The 25,887-nt window shown below is 51.5% G+C and overlaps 1 protein-coding gene across 1 annotated transcript in view; it reads left to right on the top strand.

The window, feature by feature from the left end:
• Positions 1–349: 349 nt before the first annotated feature.
• The window catches only part of LOC142317108 (cytochrome P450 2D17-like), a 137,568-nt gene continuing 112,030 nt past the window's right edge, over positions 350–25,887 (top strand). Inside the window, exons 1-2 of the mRNA XM_075353107.1 lie at positions 350–702; positions 18,954–19,116. Of these exons, the coding sequence (XP_075209222.1) occupies positions 499–702; positions 18,954–19,116 (367 nt within the window). The 5' untranslated portion in view covers positions 350–498. The remainder of the gene's footprint in view (positions 703–18,953; positions 19,117–25,887) is intronic.

A 25,887-nucleotide genomic window follows, 5' to 3' on the forward strand; every position in this document is an offset into this window, starting at 1 on the left:
TGTGAACTCAGCCTTACACGTTGTCCCACAAAAAGCAAGCCCCCATGATGGACAAGTATAAAAAGTTGTAGCTCTTGCAAGAGGGGAGGGGAATTGTTAAAGGTAAAAAGTGAAGCATTTCCTGGCCATGAAGGGGTTAACATGTGAATTCCACTTTGTGGGCTTGGCCGCTCCGCAATGGTGTCATGTAACAGTTGTGATTTACTACAGTTTTTGAAAACTAATATCTGTTTTCTAGTAAATTCACCTTTTAACAGCAGAATGACTGCAGCTGAAAGTTGTAATCCAGATGGAAGGGTTGGGCTGGGCGCATGGCCAAGAAGGAAGAACCAAGGCATTGGTAAAGACGTCACTGATGAATGCTTGGGAGACAATACTGGCACGCAAAGGGCTGAACGTTGCAAGTAGTGAGATCCCGGCCTCTGGGCAGATCCAGCAGTATTATTACTATTTAGTTGTGCAAGGAAAGCCGGCACCATAGTGAGACCACACCTGGACATGGAGCTTCTGTCGCTCCCATTCTCCATGCTGCCAGTTGGGAATGCTACTTGTATAGGCCTGGCTGCTCTGGTGCTTTTTCTACTAATTCACTGGGTGAAGAACAGAAGAGGATGTAATTACCCCCCAGGACCTTTTCCTCTCCCCTTGTTTGGGAATGCCTTCCATCTGGACTTCAACAACTTACCTGAAAGTTTATCCCAGGTAAAACTATGACTACCTATAACTATGTCTGCACTGTAGCAAGGAAGGGATGAATTACCAAAATCATGACGAGGATACCTGTCAAGTGAAAAAACACTAGGCTATGTTCACACTAGAAAAATGATTTTTCTTAAGAAATTTCTTAAGAAATTTCTTAAGAGTGCACCTGTGTTAAAAAACGCACCAAAAACGCACCTGCGTTTTAGGTCCGTTTTAGGTCCGTTTTAGGTCCGTTTTAGGTCCGTTTTAGGTCCGTTTTTGGTGCGTTTTCGGTGCGTTTTTATCGCTGGTTGCTCCCTGCGTTATTGTGCCAATTATCTATGGCAAAAAACGCAGTTAGCTGCAGAAAAGAAGTGACATGCTCATTCTTTTTCTTAAGAAAATTCTTTCAGTAGATTTTCTTAAGAAAAAAACGCAGTGTGTGCACAGCTAATTTTTTTTGCCATAGGTTTTGCTGGGGAATGTCTGCAGAAAGGTTACAAGAATTTCTCAAGAAATTTCTGCAGCAAAAACGGACCCAAAACGCAGGTAAAAAACGCAGTGTGTGAACATAGCCTTAACCTGCAGATATTGGGTTAATAGCAGAAATTCAGGGGGGCCCCAGTGCGGGTTCTGTCACTGCTTTTTGTATCGAGAGTGGCGGCTGTAATAGCGCCTGGCATTGACTGACAACCGGTCTTTGTAAGGAGACCGACTGCTGTAACTGCGCCTCCCGCGCTGACTGACAGCTTCCTCTAATGCAGAGCGGCTATCAGTCAGTGCGGGTGGAGTGGTACAGCTGCCACTTTCCATACACAGAGTGGTGACTGAACCCAAGCCAGTGCCACCCCAATGACTGAAGCCCAAACGCTGCCAGGAAGATTAAACTTCTTTTCCTCTCGGCAGCGGGGTGCGAAGTGCAGGTGCAGCCAGGTTTAGAGCGCTATGATCCTGTAGATTAACCTTGTATCTGCAAGTTAACCCTAGAACGTGCAACCATACAATAGAAAACAAGTAACGTAGCAGGCCTGTGAAGCCCCAGGTATGCGTTTTAGGGTTAATAATATTGCTTTCACATTAGAGGCTCCCTTTTTAACATCTGAGAGAAACTGACTGTTTTGTTTTGTTTTTTTTTTTCCCTCAGTTGCTTCAGGTTTTTCCTCAACAATAATAATAATAATAAATGTTTCCACCGAAGCAGGTAGACTTTCTATCTGAATTTTTTTTTTTATCCATTGGTTCTTAACAATGTATCAGATGTTCAATGTACTGTACAGTGGGTATGGAAAGTATTCAGACTCCTTTTAAATTTTTCACTCTTTGTTTCATTGCAGTAATTTGGTAAATTCAAAAAGTTATTTTTTTTTCTCGTTAATGTACACTCTGCACCCCATCTTGACAGAAAAAGAACATGTAAACATTTTTGCAAATTTTTTTAAACAAGAAAAACTGAAATATCACAGTCATAAGTATTCAGACCCTTTGCTCAGACACTCATATTTAAGTCACATGCTATTTCCTTGTGATCCTCCTTGATGGTGCTACTCCTTCATTGGAGTCCAGCTGTATTTAATTAAACTGATTGGACTTGATTTGGAAAGGCACATGTGGCGCCCTGGACAAGCCAGGGGCCACAGAGCACAACATCAACACACCCCCACCCTCAGCAGTTCACAGCAGACATCCCCAGTGAAACCTGATTCCTTCCCTCGGGTTCAGACAGACACACTAGGTGGGCGGAGTCAAGCAGATAGGCACGCCCACCGAAGAGTCTAGCTGGCCTGAGGCAGGAAGCAGGTCTAGACAAGTCCAGGAGAGGAAGAGAGAGGAGGTCTGGAGAAAGGCAGACACAGACTGGGGCCTAGGTTGGAACCTAGAGCCCTCGAGTAGACAGTCAGGCGGACGGAAGTGACAGGAGCCGGGAAGACAGTCTGGTGGAACCGTAGGTAGCCGGGGCTGGGCGGTGGTCCACCGGTACTGAATCGGGGAGCCAGCTGGAAACCGGAGCGCAGGAGGAGCGTACGGAAGGTGCAGGAAAGGACTTGCATTACCAACCTGGGGTCAGGGGAAAAACACCGCAGCCGCCTGTGGGACCCGTCCATCCAGCCGTTTGTTTCATCAGAAACTCTGTGTGTATCATTGGGCTGAGTGAGTACCACCGTGCCGTGCGGCACAGCGCTGCCCCTGCGGCCCTGCACCTCACCAGGCCCCGTAACCCGCCTGCCATCCATCCCTACCCCATCACCGGGCCCCGGGACAACCAACCCCCTACCCAAGGAGGGGAGAACTAACAACAAAGCTGCTCCCTGTCACCGCTCCTGGGATCCCCGTACAGAGCAGTGGTGGTGTCACTATCATCACCACAACCGTGGGTGGCGTCACGGACAATAACCAAACATCCCCATAATCAATTCCTCCTTTCACTCACGGGCGAGGAGCGCCGCTCGAGTCCGCAGGATCTGGCCCACCGCTCGAGCCACCACCGAGCAGCGGCAGCAGCCGGACCCGAGCAGTGGGAGAGCGCAGCGTCCCCTCCTCCGCCCGCGACACACACACCTGTCTATATAAGACCTCACAGCTCACAGTGCATGTCAGACAGAATGAGAATCATGAGGTCAAAGGAACTGCCCAAGGAGCTCAGAGACAGAATTGTGTCAAGGCACAGATCTGGCCAAGGTTACAAAAAAATTTCTGCAGTGCTCAAAGTTCCTAAGAGCACAGTAGCCTCCATAATCCTTAAATGGAAGAAGTTTGGGACCACCAGAACTCTTCCTAGACCTGGCTGTCCAGTGAAACTGAGCAATCGTGGGACAAGAGCCTTGATGAGAGAGGTAAAGAAGAACCCCAAGATCACTGTGGCTGAGCTCCAGAGATGCAGTACGAAGATGGGAGAAAGTTTCACAAAGTCAACTATCACTGCAGCCCTCCACCAGTTGGGCTTTTATGGCAGAGTGGCCCGACGAAGCCTCTCCTCAATGCAAGACATGTGAAAGCCCGCATAGTTTGCAAAAAAACACATGAAGAACTCCCAGACTATGAGAAATAAGATTCTCTGGTCCGATGAGAAGATAGAACTTTTTGGTGATAATTCTAAGCGGTATGTCTGGAGAAAACAAGGCACTGCTCATCACCTGCGCAATACAATCCCAACAGTGAAACATGGTGGTGGGAGCATTATGTTATGGGGGTGCTTTTGAGCTGCAGGGACAGGACGACTGATTGCAATTGAAGGAAAGATGAATGCGGCCAAGTACATAGATATTCTGGAAGAAAACCTCTTCCAGAGTGCTCTGGACCTCAGTCTTGGCCAAAGGTTCACCTTCCAACAAGACAATGACCCTAAGCACACAGCTAAAATAACAAAGGAGTGGCTTCAGAACGACTCTGTGATCATTCTTGACTTGCCCAGCCAGATCCCTGACCTAAACCCAATTGAGCATTTCTGGAGAGACCTGAAAATGGCTGTCCACCAACGTTCACCATCCAACCTGACGGAACTGGAGAGGATCTGCAAGGAAGAATGGCAGAGTATCCTCAAATCCAGGTGTGAAAAACTTTATTGCATCATTCCCAAAAAGACTCATGGCTGTACTAGCTCAAAAGGGTGGTTCTAGTCAGTACTGAGCAAAGGGTCTTAATACTTATGACCATGTGATATTTCAGTTTTTCTTGTTTAATAAATTTGCAAAAAATTCTACATTTGTTTTTATTTTCTGTCAAGATGGGGCGCAGAGTGTACATTAATGAGAAACATATGAACTTTTTTGAATTTACCAAATTACTGTAATGAAACATTTAAAGGGGTCTGAATACTTTCCGTACCCACTGCATGCTTTCCATGTTTTCTGGATTCCCAAAGACTTTAATGAGAACCTAAACTGTAAGGGTGTGTGTGTGTGTTGTTTGTTTGTTTTGTTTTTTTTTAACTTTACATTCCCCAAGTTAGTAATTGTGTTGTCTGATAGATGAGTCTCCATTACTCTCCCCTAGGCTTGATGCCGGCTGACATCAACCACATTAGCTATTACCTTGATTATCACTGCACCAGGGCAATAGGGAAGGGTCAAGGCAGAGTGCTAGATTTGGTGCATCTAATGGATGCGCCACTTCTAGAGCACGTCTGGGGCAGCTGTGGGCTATTTATAGGTTGGGAAGGATCCAATAACCATGGCCCATCCCAGCCTGAGGATACCAGCCCCAGCTGTCTGCTTTACCTTGGCTGGTTATCAAAAATAGGGAGGAATCTGCCGTTTTTTTTCTAAAGAAATATTTATTCCCTATCCATATTTGTTTGCAGGGTAATTGCCCTGTTCTTACTCCCATTTTGCTTCCTTTTGCAGCCCCCTATCCCTTACTTTGACCATTTTACAGCACAAAAGTTTGGGTCACCATTGACTTCTATGGGGTCTGTGGTTGCATCCGAACCAAACTTTTAACTAAAGTTCGGCTGAGCACAAAGATCCACGGGTCTGCTCATCCCTAATCTAAACCCCTTTGTAGTGTAGTTGTTATATAATGACCGAACACAGAGCTGGCAGGTTATCTAAGGAAAGAGCATAGACTTTGCATCAGCGCAAAGTTCAGAGCAGCCATATTCAGGAGTTCATCCCAGCAAGAAGGATGCCAGGAACCTAGGGAGTGAAGCACTCCTGAAGAAAATGAAATAATTTCTTTTAATGGAGATTTAGACTCATTCATACCAAGGGACAGCTTGACTATAGATCAAGCACAGCCATATATCATAAATCTTAGCTCATGCTGTCCTCACTTTTTATTATTATTTAATCTTTAGTTTTTTAACAAATATATAATATATATATATATATATAAATTTATAGTTTTTTTTTTTCTCTAGTCCCCCTCCATGACAGCATCACATGACGTTAACTGCTTTAATAAGGACAGGAAACACAAAGAGCTTAAATAACCCCTCCCCACCTCCAGTGTTGTTTCCTGTCCCTATGGGGCATGAAGAGGTTACCTCTGGTGCTTCCATGGGCGGTGACCGGAACACTTCTACCCAAATGATTTCACGTGAACCGGGCAGCTGAGGTCGGAGCTCACTCGCTTTATCTTCCATCGCTGCTCTCGTCACCCTTGGATTTGGGACCTGCCTGCTACTCTCGCACCTCTCCAAAGTAAAGCGGAGCAGAGCAACTCACCGGAGACCCCCCTGAGCTCTCCGGCACCTCCTCCTCTTCCGTGTGGGCGCATAGGAAGTGGCGTCATCTGTGCGCGCCTACCCAACATCACTTCCGGCAATATGCGTTCCACAGTAGAACGCACTCATGGCCTCGCAGTGGTCTCTGGCTTGCACCCTCGAACATCAGGAGGAGGAGGATTTGTCGCGGGCGGGGGCGCAGGCCACGGCTAGAGGGGAGCTACTCGAGATGCTCGCATCTGGGATCGTGGCTGTGGCTCGAGTGGCAGCTGGATCCAGGGCTCGTGCAGCAGCCCGTCGCCCACAACGTAATAAAGGGGGTATTTACAGGGGAGAGAGTTTGTCAGTGAAGCCACCCATGGGTTGTTGGTGACACCGCTGCTGCCTTTGTATGCGACGCCCGGAGCTGATGGAGCGGGGCAGCAAGGTGGTATCCCCTCCATGGGTAGGGGAGGTGTTGTCCCAGGGCCCGGTTGTAGGTAGTGTGCAGTGCTGGGTCGCTGTCTGCAGGCTGGACCGGATGACACTGGTGTACTCACTGTTTAGAAATAAATCACTCAAAGTCCAAGTAGTAAACCAAGTGCCGGATACCGGTAGCCTCCGGAGGGGTGTGCTCGGGTCCCACACACCGGTTGACAGGACAGGGGCCCTTCCTCCTGCACTTCTGTGTTTTTGTCTTGTGTGTTGACTAGTCCGCATGAAACTGGAAAAGTCCGCTCCCGGTGTCTTTGCTGCGGGAGCTGTTGCCCGCGAGGTCTGACCTTTGGCATTTTTGCAGGCACTTACAGATGCCCTATCCCCCGTGTTAGAGCGAGACGGAAGCCCATCTGGGCTTATTGGTGGGACAAGACGTGGAATCTTGTCCCCTGCTGGCTAATTGACAAGGGGTTTGAAGCTGTCCTCGCCCTAGGGTCCAGGCACCCCGACTGTGCACGGCCTCCGGACCGGATTCCCGCTGTCGGCACCGGCAGACTGCAACCCTGCCTCGGTCCACTTTAGGTCTCCTGCGACCGGATCTCCGTCGCTTGTGGCCCTGCTCTGCCACCTAGTCAGCTCAGGTAGTCCGGTAGTCTGAGAGCTACAACCCCCGACTACCACTTCACTCCTCTCACTTCCACTGTCAGCACTTAACTGTCGTGTTCCCTCCCCTGACACCTCAGAACCCCTAGGTGGGTGTCACCATCTACCTGGCCCCGTCCACTGGTGTGTCCCTATTGTCCTTGCGGGGGTGACCTAGTCTTTTGTGGCTGGTGTTGTACCTGTGTGGGGATGTGTTGGTAGGAAAGGAGGAGAGAGTCCTGCATCAGTAGGATGGATGCAGTCTCCTGTGACCAGCTGGTTCGTCACAGATTCACACACTTGGTGGGTTTATTGCGCTGGACCAGACACTAAGGGGTACTTTGCATGCTGTGACATTGCAAGCCAATGCTGCGATGTCGAGCGCAATAGACCCCGCCCCCGTCGCAGCAGCGATATTTTGTGATTGCTGGCGTAGCGAACATTATCGCTACGCCAGCTTCACATGCACTCGCCTGCCCTGCGACGTCGCTCTGGCTGGCGATCCGCCTCCTTCCTAAGGTCGTGCGGCGTCACAGCGACGTCACTCGGCAGGCGGCCAATAGCAGCGGAGGGGCGGAGATGAGCAGGATGTAAACATCCCGCCCACCTCCTTCCTTTCGCATTGCAGCCGGGACGCAGGTAGATGTTCCTCGCTCCTGCGGCTTCATACACAGCGATGTGTGCTGCTGCAGGAACGAGGAACAACATTGTACCTGTCGCTGCACCGGCATTATGGAAATGTCGGACCCTAAACCGATGATACGATAATGACGCTTTTGCGCTCGTTAATCGTATCAAAAAGGATTTGCACACTACGATATCGACTGCGACGTCGGATGTGCGTCACTTTCGATTTGACCCCACTGACATCGCACCTGCGATGTCATAGTGTGCAAAGCCCGCCTTGGATATAAAAACCCTGTACTGATCGTTCTACTCATTCTGCATCTGTGGAGCCCAGTGCTATTTTCAGGTCAGTGAGTAAACTGTAACTTTGGGTCGGTATACATGTGTAGATGCATTCTGGATAGACTCTTACATATGTAGAAATTCTCTCCTCTCTGTGTGGCAGGCTCTTACAGTCTCTTCTCTCCTCCCTTAAGGGAGACAAGAATCTTGTACCCAGAAAGAAGAACACTTCGAGCCGCAAATATGTTGTGTGCCAAGAAGCTCCCACCCTCTCATGATAAAAAGTTATGCCAACCCTACACTGATCATGTAATTTGAGAACAGCCTTCCCTCATTGATGAGATTAAAAATCTGGTGCATCAGGAAGTACAGTTGTGCTTAGTGTAACGCCCCGCGGGCTTGGCTGCGGACCGCCAAGCTGCTCGGATCCGTGCTCGTACGATGGGTGGTGGCTCGAGCCTCTCACGGACCCAGGGGTCACGTCACTCTGCAAGGGAGTTGGCGCTACACACAGGGAGTTGGCGGGGAGTTCCACGGCCGGGGCCGCGGCGGTTTAGTTTGGGATGTAAGTTCGTGACGCCACCCACGGTTTGTGGTGAATAGATAGACACCACCGCTGCCGTTAACTAGGCCTCCCGGGGACCGTGTTGCGCAGCTTGGTGTTGACCCCTCTGTGGGTAGGGGAGCGATGGTCCCGGGGGTCTGAGGGAGGTGCTGAGGCGGGGGAGCGGGTACGTGCTGGGTGCTGATGCGGTGCGCGGCCCGAAGGCACTGATGTACTCACTATGACACAATACACTGGAGTCTCTGGTAAACCAAACGGGCTGATGAACGAGGCCCGCAGCCGGCTGCAGCTTCTTCCAGAATAGGTTGGTGGTTTCTGCCTTTCTCCTGCACCTCCTTGTATGAATGTTTTGACTCCTATGCCTAAGCAACGATAGTCGGCTCCCCGACTTTTATATGACGTAGGAGCCTGTTTGCCCGCAGACGCTGGCCCTTTGAGTCTCTATGCCTTGGCGGTGGCTTTACCCTGTATGATTGGTCTGTTGTCTTGTGTGGGATAGGTCCTTAAGTCCAGTCCTCAATCAGTTGATTTGACTCGGCCCTGTCGGTTCAGGGCTTTGTACTGGGTTTGAGTACCCCTCCTGGTGCTCCGGTTTCCAATCGGTTCCCCGGTTCTGTACCGGCGGGCCACCGCCCGACCCCCGGTCCCTACGGTTCCACCGGCTGTAATCCCAGCTCCTGGAGGCGGCCACCACCGTCTACCTCCTTGCCAAAGGTGACTGGGCTCCGACCCAGCCACCGGAGTAGTCTGTTGGCAGGCCTGGACACAGGTCTGCCCTTGAACTTGACTTCTCTGCACGACAACTTGTGTCTTTGTTTTCCCGTCTCCAGGCCTGTGAACTCTTTGGTGTAGACATCAAACCTGGAGGGTGGTGACAAGGGTTTCTAGGTTGGCTGCTGTCACCTAATCAGGGTGTGTGTGTGTGTGTGTGTGTGTGTGTGTGTGTGTGTGTGTGTGTGTGTATAACTACCTGGGACGACCTGACTAGTCCAGTGCGTCACGTTCCCCCTTGGTTTAATGCAGACCGTCCGCGGGCTGCCTGTCCATCACCAGTTTTTGTTTCTGAAAAATAGAAAAAATGGGAACACAGTACAAGTATACTAACGGTTTTACAAACTTTCAAATTTTTAGCTTTTCAGATCTTCCCTTACGGGAGGCACATACTTGAACGTTATGAACGTAAAACATTTTTATTAATGCGGGAAACGGGTCCGGGTCCTTCAGTCACCCACCCAAACAAACCTGTATCTTGATGCTGCCCCTAAGAAGTGGGCAGCACCCCTTTTCCCCAGTCCAGGAACGGGCCCAGGTGTTTTCCAACGGGACGGGTGCAGGTTTCACAATTGCCTGTCCTTCCAGAGGACCCACGTCCAAGGAGACCCCTGACTCGGAGGATGGCCACCGGTTGTAGTGGAGGCGGGCCTCGGCCATCTATTTCCTGCAGGCCCATCCTCCAGTGTGCCTCTCCGGAGACTGTGAAACTGGAAGGTCGGTTAAGGGGGGATTTATTTACAAGCCCAATAGTTTTTGGGTGGCCTGCTAGTTCTCAGCCATGTCTTTAGGGATAACGGGGCAAAAACAAAGTCCCCCGTTGGGCAGTATGGTCCCAACGGGGACTGTGTCACTTTGGCAGCCGGGTTCCTCTGCCCTTAACTTTCGTCTTCATCCTTCTCGTACTCAGCCTCAACGGTTACTCCAAGGCTGTACGGCGGGGGAGGGGACTGGGGCCGCTCCGGGGTACTGCGACCCTCTGTCAGGCGGACATCCAGGGCAAACCAGCCGCTCTCCCCACAATGCCGGGTATACTGGACCAAGTCGCCGGGTAGCAGGTCACGATCCGAGTGACCATAGGGTAGGTGCGGGTCCACATCATTGCGGGAGAAGAACACTTCGGCCTCCAGGCCGGGCTCGTAGATGAACCCTCATCCGCGGTCACTGTCAAACCTCCAGACCTGTCCCTCGTACTTTTGGCCTCGTACCCGGTAGGTGGCACTCCTCAAATTGTTCTTTTCCCGGATTGTGCGGGCGAGGATCTCCGCTTTTCTCCTCTCACAGGCCTCGATCTCCCGGCCCAGTTGGTTTGGCCGCCGCTCCTAATACGGGGCGTCTGCATGCCCGGGGTCTCTACGGGTAGGGGTCTGGCCCAGCTGGAGTTCCCCGGTGGCGACCACGACCATCACCCTCTAGGGGGAACCCTGCTGCATCGCGGCCGGCTCTGCTGCCTTGCAGCGGCCTCCCCTCGGGACTTCAGCCGAGGCCCTAGACCCAGGAGCGGCCTGCCTCACCTTCGGGGCCTTCTTTCGGGTAACGCTCTCCCCCTCGGCCGGGCAGACTGGGTCCCTCAGCTGCAACGACCGGTCCCTCCAGGACATAGGGGTGTGGGTCGCCCACCCGCTCCTCTAAATTTGCCTCCATCTCAGGCACCCGCACAGCCGAAGCTATCTCCCCATCTCGGTCGCCCACTGCTCCATTAAGTACCTCACCTGCACTTGTAGGCGGCAACACATGAAAGTCGTCCGGGCTTCCACCCACGCCGCTGTTCCGTGCGCGGGCTCCAGGAATTCGGGCCTCTCAGACGGGGCGGACATGTTGCACTCTCAGGATCCAGGAACACAACGGGTGGCAGAGTCCTGGCGTCCCTGCCTTTTATCTCCCCAGTCACATGAGGCCGGATCTTCACCCGCCCCCCCCTTGGTCTTTTTCGAGCACTCTTCTTGCTTTCTGCACCGCTCTGCTCTCAGGGGGCAGACTTCACTTTCGCGCCCTTTCTGTTCAGGGAAGACGGCTCGGGCGGGAACTTTTCGCACCAAATATGGCAGATTCTACAATTTTTTTCAGCGGAACGCCGCTAACAGCAATTTCAAGGCGCACTTCCACAGGTAAGTGGGCGGTTCTATCCTGTTCGTGACGCCAGAAGAGTCGATGTGTACCGCCCCGCGGGCTCGGCTGAAACCGCCGAGCCGCTCGGATCCGTGCTCGTACGATGGGTGATGGCTCGAGCCGCTCACGGACCCGGGGGTCACGTCACTCTGCAAGGGAGTTGGCGCTACACGCAGGGACTTGACAGGGGGTTCCATGGCCGGGGCCGCAACGGTTTAGTTTGGGATGTAAGTTCGTGATGCCACCCACGGGTTGTGGTGAATAGATGGACACCACCGCTGCCGTTATCTAGGCCTCCCGGGGACGGTGTTGCGCAGCTTGGTGTTGACTCCTCCGTGGGTAGGGGAGCGATGGTCCCGGGGGCCCGAGGGAGGTGCTGAGGCGGGGGAGCGGGTACGTGCTGGGTGCTGATGCTGTGCGGCGCGGTGCGCGGCCCGAAGGCACTGATGTACTCACTATGACACAATACACTGGAGTCTCTGGTAAACCAAACAGGGTGATGAACGGGGCCCGCAGCCGGCTGTAGCTTCTTCCAGAATAGGTTGGTGGTTTATGCCTTTCTCCTGCACCTCCTTGTATGAATGTTTTGACTCCTATGCCTAAGCAACGGTAGTCGGCTCCCCGACTTGTATATGATGTAGGAGCCCGTTTGCCCGCAGACGCTGGCCCTTTGGGTCTCTATGCCTTGGCGGTGGCTTTACCCTGTGTGGTTGGGCTGTTGTCTTCTAGCAGGTCTTGTGTGGGATAGGTCCTTAAGTCCAGTCCTCAATCAGTTGATTTGACTCGGCCCTGTCGGTTCAGGGCTTTGTACTGGGTCTGAGTACCTCTCCTGGTGCTCCAATCTGTTCCCCGGTTCGGTACCGGCGGGCCACCACCCGACTCCGGTCCCTACGGTTCCACCGGCTGTAATCCCAGCTCCTGCAGGCGGCCACCACCATCTGCCTCCTTGCCAAAGGTGACTGGGCTCCGACCCAGCCACCGGTGTAGTCTGTTAGCAGGCCTGGACACAGGTCTGCCCTTGAACTTGACTTCTCTCTACTCTGCACGACAACTTGTGTCTTTGTTTTCCCGCCTCCAGGCCTGTGAAGTCCTCGGTGGGCGGAGCCAAAAGCCTGGCTCCGGCCCCCCTGGTGTGGACATCAAACCTGGAGGGTGGTGACAAGGGTTTCTAGGTTGGCTGCTGTCACCTAATCGGTGAGGGAGGGTGTGTGTGTGACTACCTGTGACGACCTGACTAGTCCAGGGCGTCATACTTAGCATCCTTCTCCCAGGCTCTCACCACAGAAGCTCCGGCACCAAAAAAGAGGAAGTTTACTCCAATAACAGAGTCAGACTCGGACTCTTTGAAGGGTCTGTCTTCAATGCCTGGCAAAATGATAGAGGAAGATTATTTTACATCAGCATCAGACAAAGTATTTGAAAATAAGTACTTATTTTTGGCAGAAGATATGGAAGAACTTCTGTGGGCAGTGCGAAGCACTATGAAAGTTGAGGAAGAAAAGACAGCTAGATCAATGCAGGGTGAAATGGTTTGGGGTTTAAGACCCCAAAAGAAAATCGGGATTTCCGGTACACAAGAACATCCATGACCTAATTCTTCAGGAATGGGAGGCACCAGAGAAACGCCTAGGAGTCCCTCTGGAGTTAAGACATGGATTTCTGACTCTCCCACCCCAGGGCTATGGGACACCCGGTGCCGGACCGGACTAGACTAGTCCGGGGGTCGTCAGTGGTGGCGGGGCTCGGCTCCGTGGCCCTGGTGGGGTCAATTAATATGGCTGGTGACGTAGGGGTAATTAAAGTGTATATTTGTCGTGATGCCACCTGTGGTTTGCGGCTACTGAGCCGCCGCTACTGTGTGAGGCCTCCGGGGTGATGGAATGGCAGCGATGGTGGTACTGCTCCCCACAGGTGGAGCGGTGCCCCGGGGACACTGTTGGTGCTGGTATGTGTCTATGCAGTTGAGGTGTAGTGGAGGGCCGACAGGCGGTGAAAGGACCGGACATAAACAACAGTCTCTTTACCTTCTCCTTTTACTTTGCAAACGGTTAGTCCTGGGAGACCGTTACAGGTGGTTGACGGCTCCGGACGGCCTGGAAGTAGCTGAGGTATCTTTTTGGCCAGATGAGTATGAGGCCTACTCCTGTTCTTTCTTTACTGTTATAGGACCCTGCTCTCTGGATTAGCAATGGCCCTCTTGCTGCTGGGACCGATGGTACGTCCCTCTCCCTGTGTGGTAGGCTGCGCAGGCCCTCTCTGGTGCTTCCCTGCTGGAGTCCACACCGGGCCCTGGTGATGCAGCTGTACCTTCGGGCTGTTTATGGGCCAGGTGCTTGCAGCTCTCCTGCCCTTCGGATTCGGCTACCAGGGAATATTTTAGGCCCTGGTGGCCACAGACTCCGATGTCCAAGTCTCTTCTGTGCCTCTCTGCTCTTCCTGCTTCACTGGGCCAAGCTATTCCAGCTCCAGGCCCCAGTCCGCAGGACAGCACTACTCTGTGTGTCTGCTCTCTCTGCTTTCTCTCCCCAAACTGGGCACTAACTCCTCCCTCAGGTCAGACTTAAGGAATGCTCCCTGGAAGTCCAGGTTCAGAGCTCCCCCTGCTGGCCTGAGGGAGAAACTGCGTTGGATGTTGAACTTACTGGCCAATAGACCTCCCAATTACCTCCAGGCTCAGCATTAACCCTGTGGAGGGGCAATGCTGTTGTGGCGACCAGGTCCTCGGGCGCCACATTTCCGCTAGACAACAATCCTGCCAAATGCTCTGAAATCCCTAAAGTTCAGGTGGCCAGATTAGCTAAGCAAACAACTCTCCCGTTTGAAAATTCCTCCCAGCTCAAAGATCTGATGGACCACAAAATGGAGAGCTTTCTAAGGGAAAGCCTGAGAAACCTCAGCAGTCCTACGGAAAACCAGTGTGGCTTCCACATGCGTAGCCAGGTCGCTGTTTAGATGCTGAGCCAGCTCACGGAACACCTCAGCCAGGGCACACCTAGAAAAGACCTGCTGGCTTCCCTCCCACTGCTGCAGAAAGCCACTGGATTCCTTTTGGATGCCTCTGCTGAATTGGTCAGAGTTGCTGCAAAGGCCACGGTGTTATCAAACTCCACAAGAAGGGCCCTATGGCTCAAGCTCTGGAGCGGCAAGGCTACATCTAAGATCAAGCTCTGTTCCATACTCTTCCAAGGAGAGTATGTCTTTGGTCCAGTGTTAGACGATCTACTAGAGAGGGAAACTGATGAGAAGAAGACATTACCAAAGCAGAAGCCCAAGAGGAAATTTTTCGTCCCCCTCAGAACCAACCTTTTCACAATAGAGGGAAAGGGAAAACAGGAAGGTGGGCAAGGGTAGAAATGCCTTTACTCCCAGAGGTCTGAAGATCTGAGCGAGCACCAGAAGAAGCAATGATGCCATCGTAGTAGGGGGTCAAATCTCAAAGTTTCTTCACCAATGGCAGGAGATCTCATCAAGCCAGTGGGTCCTAAATACCATCAGGAATGGATTGCAGATAGAGCTTGCCTGCTATTCCCCCACGATAACTGAAAGTTACCTCTACCTCCTCTCAGGGGTCACAAGGCCCCTTATGTTAGGTCTCCAAGATCTCTGGAAATCAGGGGTAATATCACCAGTGCCAGAGACAGAAGTCGGACAAGGCCACTACTCCCGGATATTTCTAGTGAAAAAAACGAATGACTCGCACAGGGTGATAATAAATCTAAAACCATTGAACCAGTATGTAGTATACAGGTGGTTCAAAATGTAATCGGCCAGGTCCATAATTCCTCTAATAGGGCACAACTTCGTAATGACAACAATTGATCTAAAGGATGCATCCAGTACTCAAGCAGCACATACTGTACAAATAACACTCGGGGTTCTAAAGAAGTTGTGGTGGATAGTAAATCCACGGAAGTCAGATCTGAGAACCTCCACAAGAAAGATCTTCCTTAGAGTCCTGCTAGACTAAAACAAGCAGACATTCTTCCTGCCTGAAGAAAAGACCAAAATCAGATGCAAATCAGACCAACATTAGATCCAAAATCTCGGTCCTTTGTTGTCAGATTGGTAATGCGAAGGTTGGCAATGTTAATATTTAGAGTCCATGACATCGTGTATCCAAGCTGTAGCTTGGGCCCAAGCTCACAAGAGAACCCTGCAGATCCACATCCTAGCCTCTTGAGACGGTTCTCCCAGATCGCTGAACAAGAAAGTGCTCTTACCTGGCCAGGTAAGAACAACTTTGTTATGGTTGATTTTCCCCAAGAAATCTTAAAGGGGTCTGCTGGAACCAAAATCCCTTGGTGATGATCGCAACGGACTGCAGCTAGAGAGACTGGGAAGCCATGCCTCTCAAGTCTTATTCCAAAGGCTCTGGACTCAGGCCAGTTGCAAGTCTTCCAATTTCAGAGAAATTAAAGCAGTAGACGAGGCTCCCAGGGCTGCAGCTACCGTGATCCAGAGTAGTCATCGGTCTACTCAGACAATAGTGGCCCACCTTTGCCACCAAGGGAGCATATTGCATGCAAGTTTGAAGTGGATTTCTACAAAGATATTTTCCTGGGCGGAAAAATATCTTATGTCTCCTATCAGCAGTCCATCTAAGAGGTTCCGCATATGTCCAGGCGGACTTCCACAGCAGGAGAGACATCCACCCAGGCGAGTGGTCACTAAAGTCAGAGGTGTTCCAGATGTTAGTAGGCAGATGGGGCTACCCAGAAGTGGACCTCTTTCCAGAACAGCAGAATGTGAAGGTGGACCAAAACTTCTCCCTGAACCCAGGAGATTAGTGCCTAGCAGTAGATGCATTCTCTTATCCCCAAATCAATCACACCCAGTTCAATCAAGCCTATGCCTTTCTGCCAATCCCTATACTGGTGAGAACAATCCTGGTTGCACCATTGTGGCCCAGGAGAGGCTGGTTTGGAACTCTCACCAGCCTAGCCCAAGATGGCCTCACAGTACTACCCCCAAGTGCATGACCTCCTCTACCAGGGTCCTCTTTTGTACCAGGACCTCCAGAGGTTGAACTTTGCAATGTGGCTTCTGAAGCCATAATCTTCAGACCTAGAGGCCTGTCAGAGTAATCAAAACTGTTCAGAAGAGCTGTGGCGCCCTGGACAAGCCAGGACGTCACAAGCACTACACCAACACACCCAACACCCCGGTCAGGCACACCGAAGTCAAACAAAAATCCTTGTTGCCTCCCTCCCAGGGGCTGATGTCCACACCAGGGGGTGGGCCAGGCGGTTGGTCCCGCCCACCGAGGAGTACACAGTCCTGGAGGCGGGAAAAACAGTGGAGTTGAGTTGCGGATTAGTTTTGGAGAGGAGTGAAGTGAGGAGTAAAGTGGTAAAGGAGCAGTCTGAAGTTGGTCCGGGTGTGTGGCCCGGACAGTACAGCAAGGTTGGCAGACGGTGGTGACCGTCTGCAGGAGAGGCCTATCGGAGCCAACCGTAAGGACCGTGGACGGGCGGTGGCCCGGCGGTACTGGACCGGTACGCAAAGAGAAGCCAGCACCAATCGGCAGGGCTTACGGACCCCGACAAGGCTTGGAGTCGCCGTTGAATTTGTCAAATCAGTTAGTGAAGGGAACCTCCTGGGTTTCCCAGCAACCAAGTCCCGACAGAAGGCAACAGTCCAACCGAGAGAGGGAAACACAGTCACCGCCAAGGCTACAGTTCCCAGGGCCAGAGCCTGCGGGCAAAAGGGGCTCCTTCAGCAACCTTCAAAGCTGGGGAGCGGGTTACCGGTGGGAACCCATTGGAACCGTTTACACTACACAGGTGCAGGGAAAGGCAGTCACCATCAACCTGCCGGAAGGAACAACACCGCAGCCGTCTGTGGGACCCGTCCATCCAGCCGTTTGTTTTACCTGAGACTCTGTGTACATCATTGGCTGAGTGAGTACCGCCGTGCAGCACAGCGCTGCTCCCGCGACCCTGCACCTCACCAGGCCCCGTAACCCGCCTGCCATCCATCCCTACCCCCTCACCGGGCCCAGGACAACCAACCCCCTACCCACGGAGGGGAGAAAACAACATCCTAGCTGCTCCCGGGATCCCCGTCCAGAGCAGCGGTGGTGTCACAACCTCACCACAACCGTGGGTGGCGTCACGAACAATAAACCCCCAAAAACCATCCCCCCTTTAACTCACGGGCGAGGAACGCTGCTCGAGTCCCCGGGATCCGGCCCACCGCTCGAGCCACCACCGAGCAGCAGCAGCCGGACCCGAGCAGTGGGAGAGCGCAGCGTCCCCTCCTCCGCCCGCGACAGAGCCACACACCAGTGATCAATGCCATATACTATAAGATATGGAAGACCTTTACCACCTGGTGTAAAGGTCACTGCCCAGACCCATTCCACTCTAATTTAGCTAAAATCCTATAGTTTCTGTAGAATGGGCTAGAGAAAGGTCTTAGACCAGGGACGCTTAAAGTTCAGATCTCAGTGCTAAGTTCCTATTTTGATGAAGACCTTGCAGGCCACCGCTGAATCAGGAGGTTTGTCATCATCAGTTAGGTTGCAGCCCAGACAAGTCTTCCTAGTTCCCCCTCTGGGACTTGAACATAGTCTTTAAAGGACTAATGCAACCCCTTTAGAGCCTATTGCCTCTTCAGATCAGAAAACGCTTATCCTGGAAGACCACTTTCCTGGTGGCAATCACCACAGCCAGACGAGTAAGCGTACTCCAAGCCTTATCCACAAGAGAACCATATATAAGATTTCTTGATGACAGTAAAGTATTTCCTCTGTCAGTCGTTCCTTCCAAAAGTTGTATCTGAATTTCATGGGTCCCAAGACATCATGTTAGATCATCCTTCTGCCGGAACCCTGCCAACAATTAGAAATGGAATTCCATTCCTTGGAATTTCGTAGGGCAGTAATTAACTACCTCCAAAGGACTAAGACCTTCAGGAAGGATCCAAACCTTTTTATCCAGTGCATTAGTCAGAACATGAGCAAGAAATCTGCCAAGAGTACAGTTGCCAACTGCATCAAAAATGCAATCAGCGAGGCATACAAAAACCAAGGTCAGCCTCCTCCAGAGAGCCTCACAGCTCATTCCATGAGTTCAGTGTCCATCTCTTAGGCTGAGAAAGCAGACATTTCCATAGAACAAAGCTACAGAGCTACTACTTAGTCCTCAGTCCTTACCTTCATAAAATTTTATAGGCTAGATTTGCTATCTAACAAAGAACTGGCCTTTGCTCAAAAGGTCCTTCAAGCTGTTGTGGACCCCCCTCCAAGTTTATTCATTGGTACTCCTCTTCCTGTGGTTCTGTCATGGAGGGTGACTAGAGAAAATAGTATTTGTCTTACCATTCATTTGGTTTCTAGGGACCCTTCAGGACAGCATGGATATTCTCTCCCTATCTTTACGTTGCTCATTTAATGGCTTACTTCTAAAAATAAAAGATTTAGACCATTCAAGCAGGTGTGATTACTTGAAAAAACACTGGAGATGGGAGGTGGGGTGGGGGTTATTTAACCTCTGTGTTTCCTGTCCCTATGAGGGCGGAGAGTTAACCTCCTGTAGTGCTGTTGTGGAGGGTTCCTAGAACCGGTTTAATGGTAAGACAAATTCTATTTTCTTTTTTTTGTTGTTGTTTTGCTGTTGTTCTAAAAATGCAATGTTGTGTTTTTTGTTTTTTTTTATATATACTTTTACATACTTTTATTCATCTTTTCTGTTTCAGTTGGGGAAGCAGTATGGAAAAGTTTTTAGCCTCCAAATTTTCTTTGAGAACTCTGTAGTATTAAATGGGTATGATGCAATAAAAGAAGGACTGGTAACAAAATCAGAGGACACCGCTGACAGACCCTCCATACCAATGTTCGAACATCTTGGATTGAATAAAGGTAGGTCTCAATACTACTTCTATGCAAGAGTCTATAGATGGTTAAAGAGGACAAACTAGCAGGATTTTGTTATGAGGTAAATACTGGCAGTAAGATGCTGAATCCAGGCATATCTGTTATAGAAAAATGTGATGCTTGTGTGACGCCCTGGCAAAACCAGGTAGTCACAGTTAGGCCCCCGCATAACACTTTCATCACTAGGAAACACACAGCCGACCAGAAACCCTAGTCACCCCCCTTAGGGACAGACAGACACACCAGTGGGCGTGACCAGGCGGTTGGGACACGCCCACCCAGGGGTCTAGACAGCCCGGGCCGGGAAAACAAGGAGTAGTGTTTGGAGCTCAGTTTGGAGAGGAGTGTGGGCTGGAGCTAAGTTTAGCTCCAGCAGGAAGTTCAAGTTGAACGGTACCAGGGTAGGAGCCCTGGTGCCTCTTACTAGGAGGTGGTCTCCGTCAGCAGGAGATGGGAAGACGGCTCGGCAGAACCGAGGTGGACCGGGACAGGGTTGTAGCCCGCCGGTACCGACACGGGGAACCGACCCGGAAACCGTAGCACAAAGGGGGTACTCGAACTCTGAAGCCAGAACCGGAACCAAGCGGACTGGTTAATTCACCGATTGAGGCCAGGACTAGAGTTCCTGTCCCACCCAAAGTCCCTCATAGAAGACAACAGCCCACCGATAGGGATAGAAGGTCACTGCCAGGGCCCATAGATCCCACGGGCCAGCGTGTGCGGGCACGGCTCCTTAGGCCACATCCAGCTGGGAGCGGACTCCTGAGTTTCACGCTAGGAAGTCCACCTTACACAAACAGTGCAGAGGAAAAGGATAGAAACCATCAGCCGGGTGGAGGACCCGAATGTACAGGTTGTGATGCAGGTGTCTCATAGATGCCTGTGCCATCACTAACCTAGGGTTTAGTAGCAGCTATGCGCTGTTATTAACCCCTGCTATTACCCCGATTGCCATGGCACCACGGCAATGGGAAGAACTGGTAAAGCACTAGGATTGTTACATCTAATGGATGCGGCACTTCTGAGCAGCTGCGGGCTGAGAATACCAGCCCCCAGCTGGCTTTATCTTGGCTGGGTATCAAAATTAGGGGGGACCGCACGTCTTTTTTTTTTTTTTTTTAATTATTTATTTAAATGCTAAAGACAAAATAATAAAAGAGAGGAAAAAAAGATGCATGCGGTTTCTCTTAGGCCGGATTCACACTTGTGAGGGACTCACGCGAGTCTCTTGTCGCATCACCTGCTACAACTGCACACTCTTCTGACAGGAGCGGGTTGGCAGCATGTGTTTCTATGTACCTGCACGCTACTGTAAGGAGAATGTGCGGCTGCCGGGTGATGTCATGCCAGACTTACACGAGTCTGGCATCGCATCACCCGGCACATCTGCACACTCTTCTGACAGTCTGACAGGAGCAGGATGGCATCATGTGTTTCTATGTACCTACACCCTCATGTTTGGAGAGCAGCAGGCCATGCCAGGTGATGTGATGCGAGTTCCTCGCATGTGTGACTCTGGGCTTATTTTGATACAAAGCACAGGTAAAGCCCGACAGCTGGGGGCTGCAGCCCTGGGCTTTATCTGTGCTGGCATCAGAATATCGGGGACCCTGTGCAGATAGTTAATTTATTTTTTAAACCATCATACTGACCCGCAGACCCTTGCACTGCTTTCCCCACCCGCCGGCCATCCTGGCGCCTGTGATTGTGACACCCTGGACTAGCCAGGTTGTCACAGGTAGGCCCTTACACAAGCACCTCCCCCCCCCCCCCCCCCCTTAACAAGGTGACAGCAGCCAAACTACAAAACCCTTGTCACCTCCCTCCGGGTTTGATGTTCACAGGCCCTGAGGCAGGAAAAGCAGTGCAGTTCCCCGTGGGGAGCACAGGAATAGTCTAGTTTTGACAGTGAAGTGGAGTGGAGTGAAGTTCAAGGGCAGACCTGCGTCCAGGTCTGCCATAGTCTACAACACGTGTCTGGGTTTGAGCCCAGTCACCTCTGGCAAGGAGGCAGATGGTGGTGGCCACCTGCAGGAGCTGGGATTACAGCCAGTGGAACCGTAGGGACCGGGGACGGGCGGTGGCGAACCGGGAAACCGATTGGAAACCGGAGCACCAGGAGGGGTACTCAGACCTAGTACGAGGCCCAGAAACAACTGGGCTGAGTCAAATCAACTGATTGAGGACTGGACTTTAGGCCCTTTCCCACCTAAGACCCGACTGAAGACAACAGCCCAACCATTGGGGTAAAGCCACCGCCCAGGCATAGAGACCCGACGGGCCAGCATCTGCGGGCAAAAAGGGCTCTCCCGGCACACACCAGGCTGGGGAGTGGACTACCGTTGCTCAGGCATAGGAGTCGTCATTTCTACACAAGTGAGGTGCAGGAGAAAGGCGGAAACCACCAACCTAAAAAGGGGAAAAAGCGCAGCCGGCTGCGGGCACCGTTCACCATCTTGTTTGGTTTACCAGAGACTCCAGCGTGTTTGTAATAGTGAGTACAACAGTGCCTTCGGGCAACGCACCACGCCAGTACCATCCATTCCACGCCTCAGCACCTCCCTCGGCCCCTGGGACCATCATTTCCCCTACCCACGGAGGGGTCAACACCAAGCTGCGCAACACTGTCCCCGGGAGCCTAGTCAACTGCAGCGGTGGTGTCCATCCATTCACCACAACCCGTGGGTGGCGTCACGAACTCAAATCCCCTACAAACAACCGCGGCTCCGGCCGTGGACCTCCCCACCGAAGTTCCTACGTGTAGCGCCAACTCCCCTTTCAGAGCGACGTGACCCCCGGGTCCGTGAGGAGCTCGAGCAACCCACCGACGAGCACGGATCCGAGCGGCTCGGCAGCCGGCCGAGCCCCGGGGCGGTACATGATTGGTTGAAGTCAATTGAAACACTTACACTCAGGGTAGGTGCATGTCTAACTGCAACCAATTGCACATGCTGGTGGGTGGGCAAAGCAATGAATATTCAATTATTGGTTCTGGAAGGGAAAGCATGACCTGTAAGCAGCTTGGCGCCATGATACAGCTTCGGTGAGTACATTGCACCTGCTCCTGCCCCCCTATCCCTTCCATCAACATTTTTAATCAAATTCTGGTCTACATAGACTTAAATGGGTACCGGATTCCGGAGTGGATCAGGTTTTTTTTTTTTTTTTAAATTTAGCAGGGACCCGCCAGTCCCTCTTTTTGCAAGTTCGACCAGCTCTATTCAGAAATCAATATTTTGTGGAATAAACGTGATTTTTAATCACAGCTTTCATGAGTCTTGGCATGCTTTCCACCAGTCTTTCACACTGCATAGCACCTGACCCCGTCGCACATGCGATATATGGTGATTGCTGCCGTAGCGAACATTATCGCTACGGCAGCTTCACATGCACATACCTGCTCGGCGACGTCGCTGTGACCACCGAACAATCCCCCCTTCAAGGGGGAGGTGCGTTCAGCGTCACTGCGACGTCACAAAGCAGCCGGCCAAGAGAAGCGGAGGGGCGGAGATGAGCGGGACATAACATCCCGCCCACCTTCCTTCCTCATTCGTGCCGGTGGACGCAGGTAAGGAGATGTTTGTTGTTCCTGTAGTTTCACACACAGCGATGTGTGCTGCCGCAGGAACGACAAACAACATCGTATCTGCAGCAGGAGCGACATTATGAAAATGAACGACGTGACACAGATCAGCGATTTTTGACTGTTTCATGCTCGTTCATCGACGCTCCTAGGATTTACACATTGCGATGTCACTACCGGCGCCGGATGTGCGTCACAACAACCGTGACCCCGACGATATTTCGGTAGTGATGTCGCAACGTGTAAAGCCCCCCTAAGAGTGTGGCAACCCAGTAGTCAACATTACTTCGAATTCTGACAATCCGAGGGTCATGTTGTAGGTAGTGCAGCAAGAAGGCACTCATGTGTCTTGCGCATGCAGCAGGACCAAGTCCTTGCTGTGTTGGTGGCGGCGAGGTGAGAATCATGCTTCCTTCCTCTGCCCTCTCCCCCCAACCCTGCCCTCTTCCCCCAACCTCGCACAACAGAAATGTGATCAAGGTCTCCTTCATCTGCTGAGTCTTCCATGCCCATTGCCAGTTCGTCCTCCATTTCTTCCTGGGCTCCTGCACCTTCCTCAACAGTTTGGCTGCTACCATGCGCCCTTGTTAATCCCTCTCCCCCACCGTTCCATGACTGCCGCCTTGGTGTTGCTGACCATCTGGACCTTGTAGATCTTGGTATCCCTTCCGCATATGAATCCTCCTGTATTTCTTCCCCTTCTTCTTGTCCCACCACCTGACTCCGAATAGTGTTTAGAGTGTGTTCCAGCATGTAAATGACTGGAATTGTTATGCTGATAATGGCATCGTCAGCGCTAAACATCTTCGTCGCCATGTCGAAACTGTGCAGAAGGGTGCATAGGTCCTTGATCTGAGACCACTCCAGCAGCGTGATCTGCCCCACCTCTGGATCTCATTGACCCAGGCTATACGTCATAACGTATTGCACCAGGGCTCAGCGGTGCTGCCACAGTCACTGCAACATGTGGAGAGTTGAATTCCAGCGTGTCGGCACATCGCATTTCAGCCGGTGAACCGGCAGGCCGAAAGACTTCTGGAGCAATGCAAGTCGTTCAGCTGCGGGGTGTGAACGGCGGAAGTGAGCGCATAGTGACCATGCCCTCTGCAGAACTCCATGTAGGCCGGGATAGCAGGTTAAAAATTGCTGGACAACAAGGTTCAACACGTAAGCCATACAAGGCACATGTGTCACATTGTGGAAGGTCTGCGTCCAAAAGCATGTGTGACTGCAGTCCCCACAGTCAGAGGATGAAGAGCACACGGATGCACTTGAAGGGGCAGACAGTGGTTGGCCCGCTCTGCTAGGCCGCATTGTAGCACAGTGAGCTTCCCACTGCGACTTATGCTTCATATCCATGTGACGGTTCATGGACGAAGTACTCAAGCTAGTGAGTTTTTGGCCTTTACTTAGAGATTGGCGACAAATCTTACAGATTACATGAGTTGGGTGATCCTTTACGATGTTAAAAAAGGACCAAGTTAGGCAAGGCTTAGAGCCCATGCGACCTGCAGAGCCACCCCGACTTCTGCTCAGAGGCAGAGTTGTGCCTGAGAATGCAGTTGTTGATGTGCTTCCAGTACTCCGTCTCTGTCCAGGAAGGCGCAACCTAACCTCGTTGTCAGTAGCATCCTCCTCCACCTCCTCTCCTGACCTCATCGACTGGCTGACTGTGGGTTGACAGTAAGTGTGGTCTCCAATCTCATCACCCTGTGTGTTCTCACTCCCCTCATCCTCAGAGCTAACCACTTCCTGCCCTAACCGAATAGTCAAGTTGTCGTTCCAATCAGGTATCTGAGTCTCATCGTTATCAGCATGTTCCTCATTGTCTCCACCAAGAGGAGTTACAGTTTGGTAATGAGGGTCTACATTATGCTCAGAACCTTCTTCATCTGGGCCTGGATCCGACTCACAAAGCTTCTGGGCATGAGTGCAGATCATTTCCTTGTCTGGACTCACTGCAGCTTTGGAGCAGACCTCTGATTCCCAGGAAATTGCTGAGGGGAGAGCCAGCACTGCCTATGAATGGCATCCAACATTAAAAAGTGTAATATTCACAAATTCATTCCTACTGTAATAATTCAATGAGATTTTTTGCAAACGATTGATCAATGATTTGAGCTCCCCTGCCACATAACGGCAAATCTCTATAGGGGGGTCCTTACTCTATATTATAAATTACTATCGTACCATATGGTCTCTTATAATGAGAAGGACCATATAAAAACACCACATACCCGAGACATGTCTGAACCACTCCCATGCTGCAAGGACTGACAACTGCGAATAAAGGCAGCCCAGGTGCCAGCATGTGCAGCGAAGCCACACACACCAGCACAATATCAGAACTGGCCCTCAGTGTCAGACCAGCAGCCATGGATAAAGGCGGAACAGGCTCAGGCAGATGGTGCTTAAATAATGATGCCTGTGGAACAGGGGGCAGTGGCTGTGTGTGAACAGCCAACAACATGAATTTAGATGGCAACAGAAGGAATTTTCAAACCACACTGGGCGTGCACAGCAAGGTGGGCGAAAGCCACCGACCAGAAAATCGCACACACCAGCACAATATCAGAACTGGCCCTCAATAGAAGGAATTTGCAAACCACACTGGGCGTGCCATTCATAGGCAGTGCTGGCTCTCCCCTCAGCGATTTTCTGGTCGGTGGCTGACCCCACTTTGCCGTGCACGCCCAGTGTGATTTGCAAATTTCTTCTGTTGCCATCTAAATTCATGTTGGTGGCTGTTTACACACAGCCACCGCCCCCTGTTGCTCAATCGTTTGCAAAAAATCTCATTGAATTATTACAGTAGGAATGAATTTGTGAATATCACACTTTTTATTGTTGCATGCCATTCATAGACAGTGCTGGCTCTCCCTTCAGCGATTCTCTGATTCCCAGGCTATAGTGTGACTGAACAGCTCTGCAGACTCCACCATCTCTGTTACCCCATACTCAGCAGGGCAGGTGGAGACTTCTGAGCTGGTAGGAAGCAAGTGCGATTGGGGTGACAACTCAGAGGACTGGAGTCTTTGGGATGTTGATGAAGTTGAAGTGGAGGAGAGGCCACTTGATGGAGCACTTGGGATCCATTCAATCACCTGCGCTTTTTGTGCCTCATCTACATTTCGTAGAGATGGTCGTGTCCGTAAGAAAGGCATCATATCAGA

Source organism: Anomaloglossus baeobatrachus, chromosome 6 (assembly GCF_048569485.1).
Source record: "Anomaloglossus baeobatrachus isolate aAnoBae1 chromosome 6, aAnoBae1.hap1, whole genome shotgun sequence".
Taxonomy (NCBI): domain Eukaryota; kingdom Metazoa; phylum Chordata; class Amphibia; order Anura; family Aromobatidae; genus Anomaloglossus; species Anomaloglossus baeobatrachus.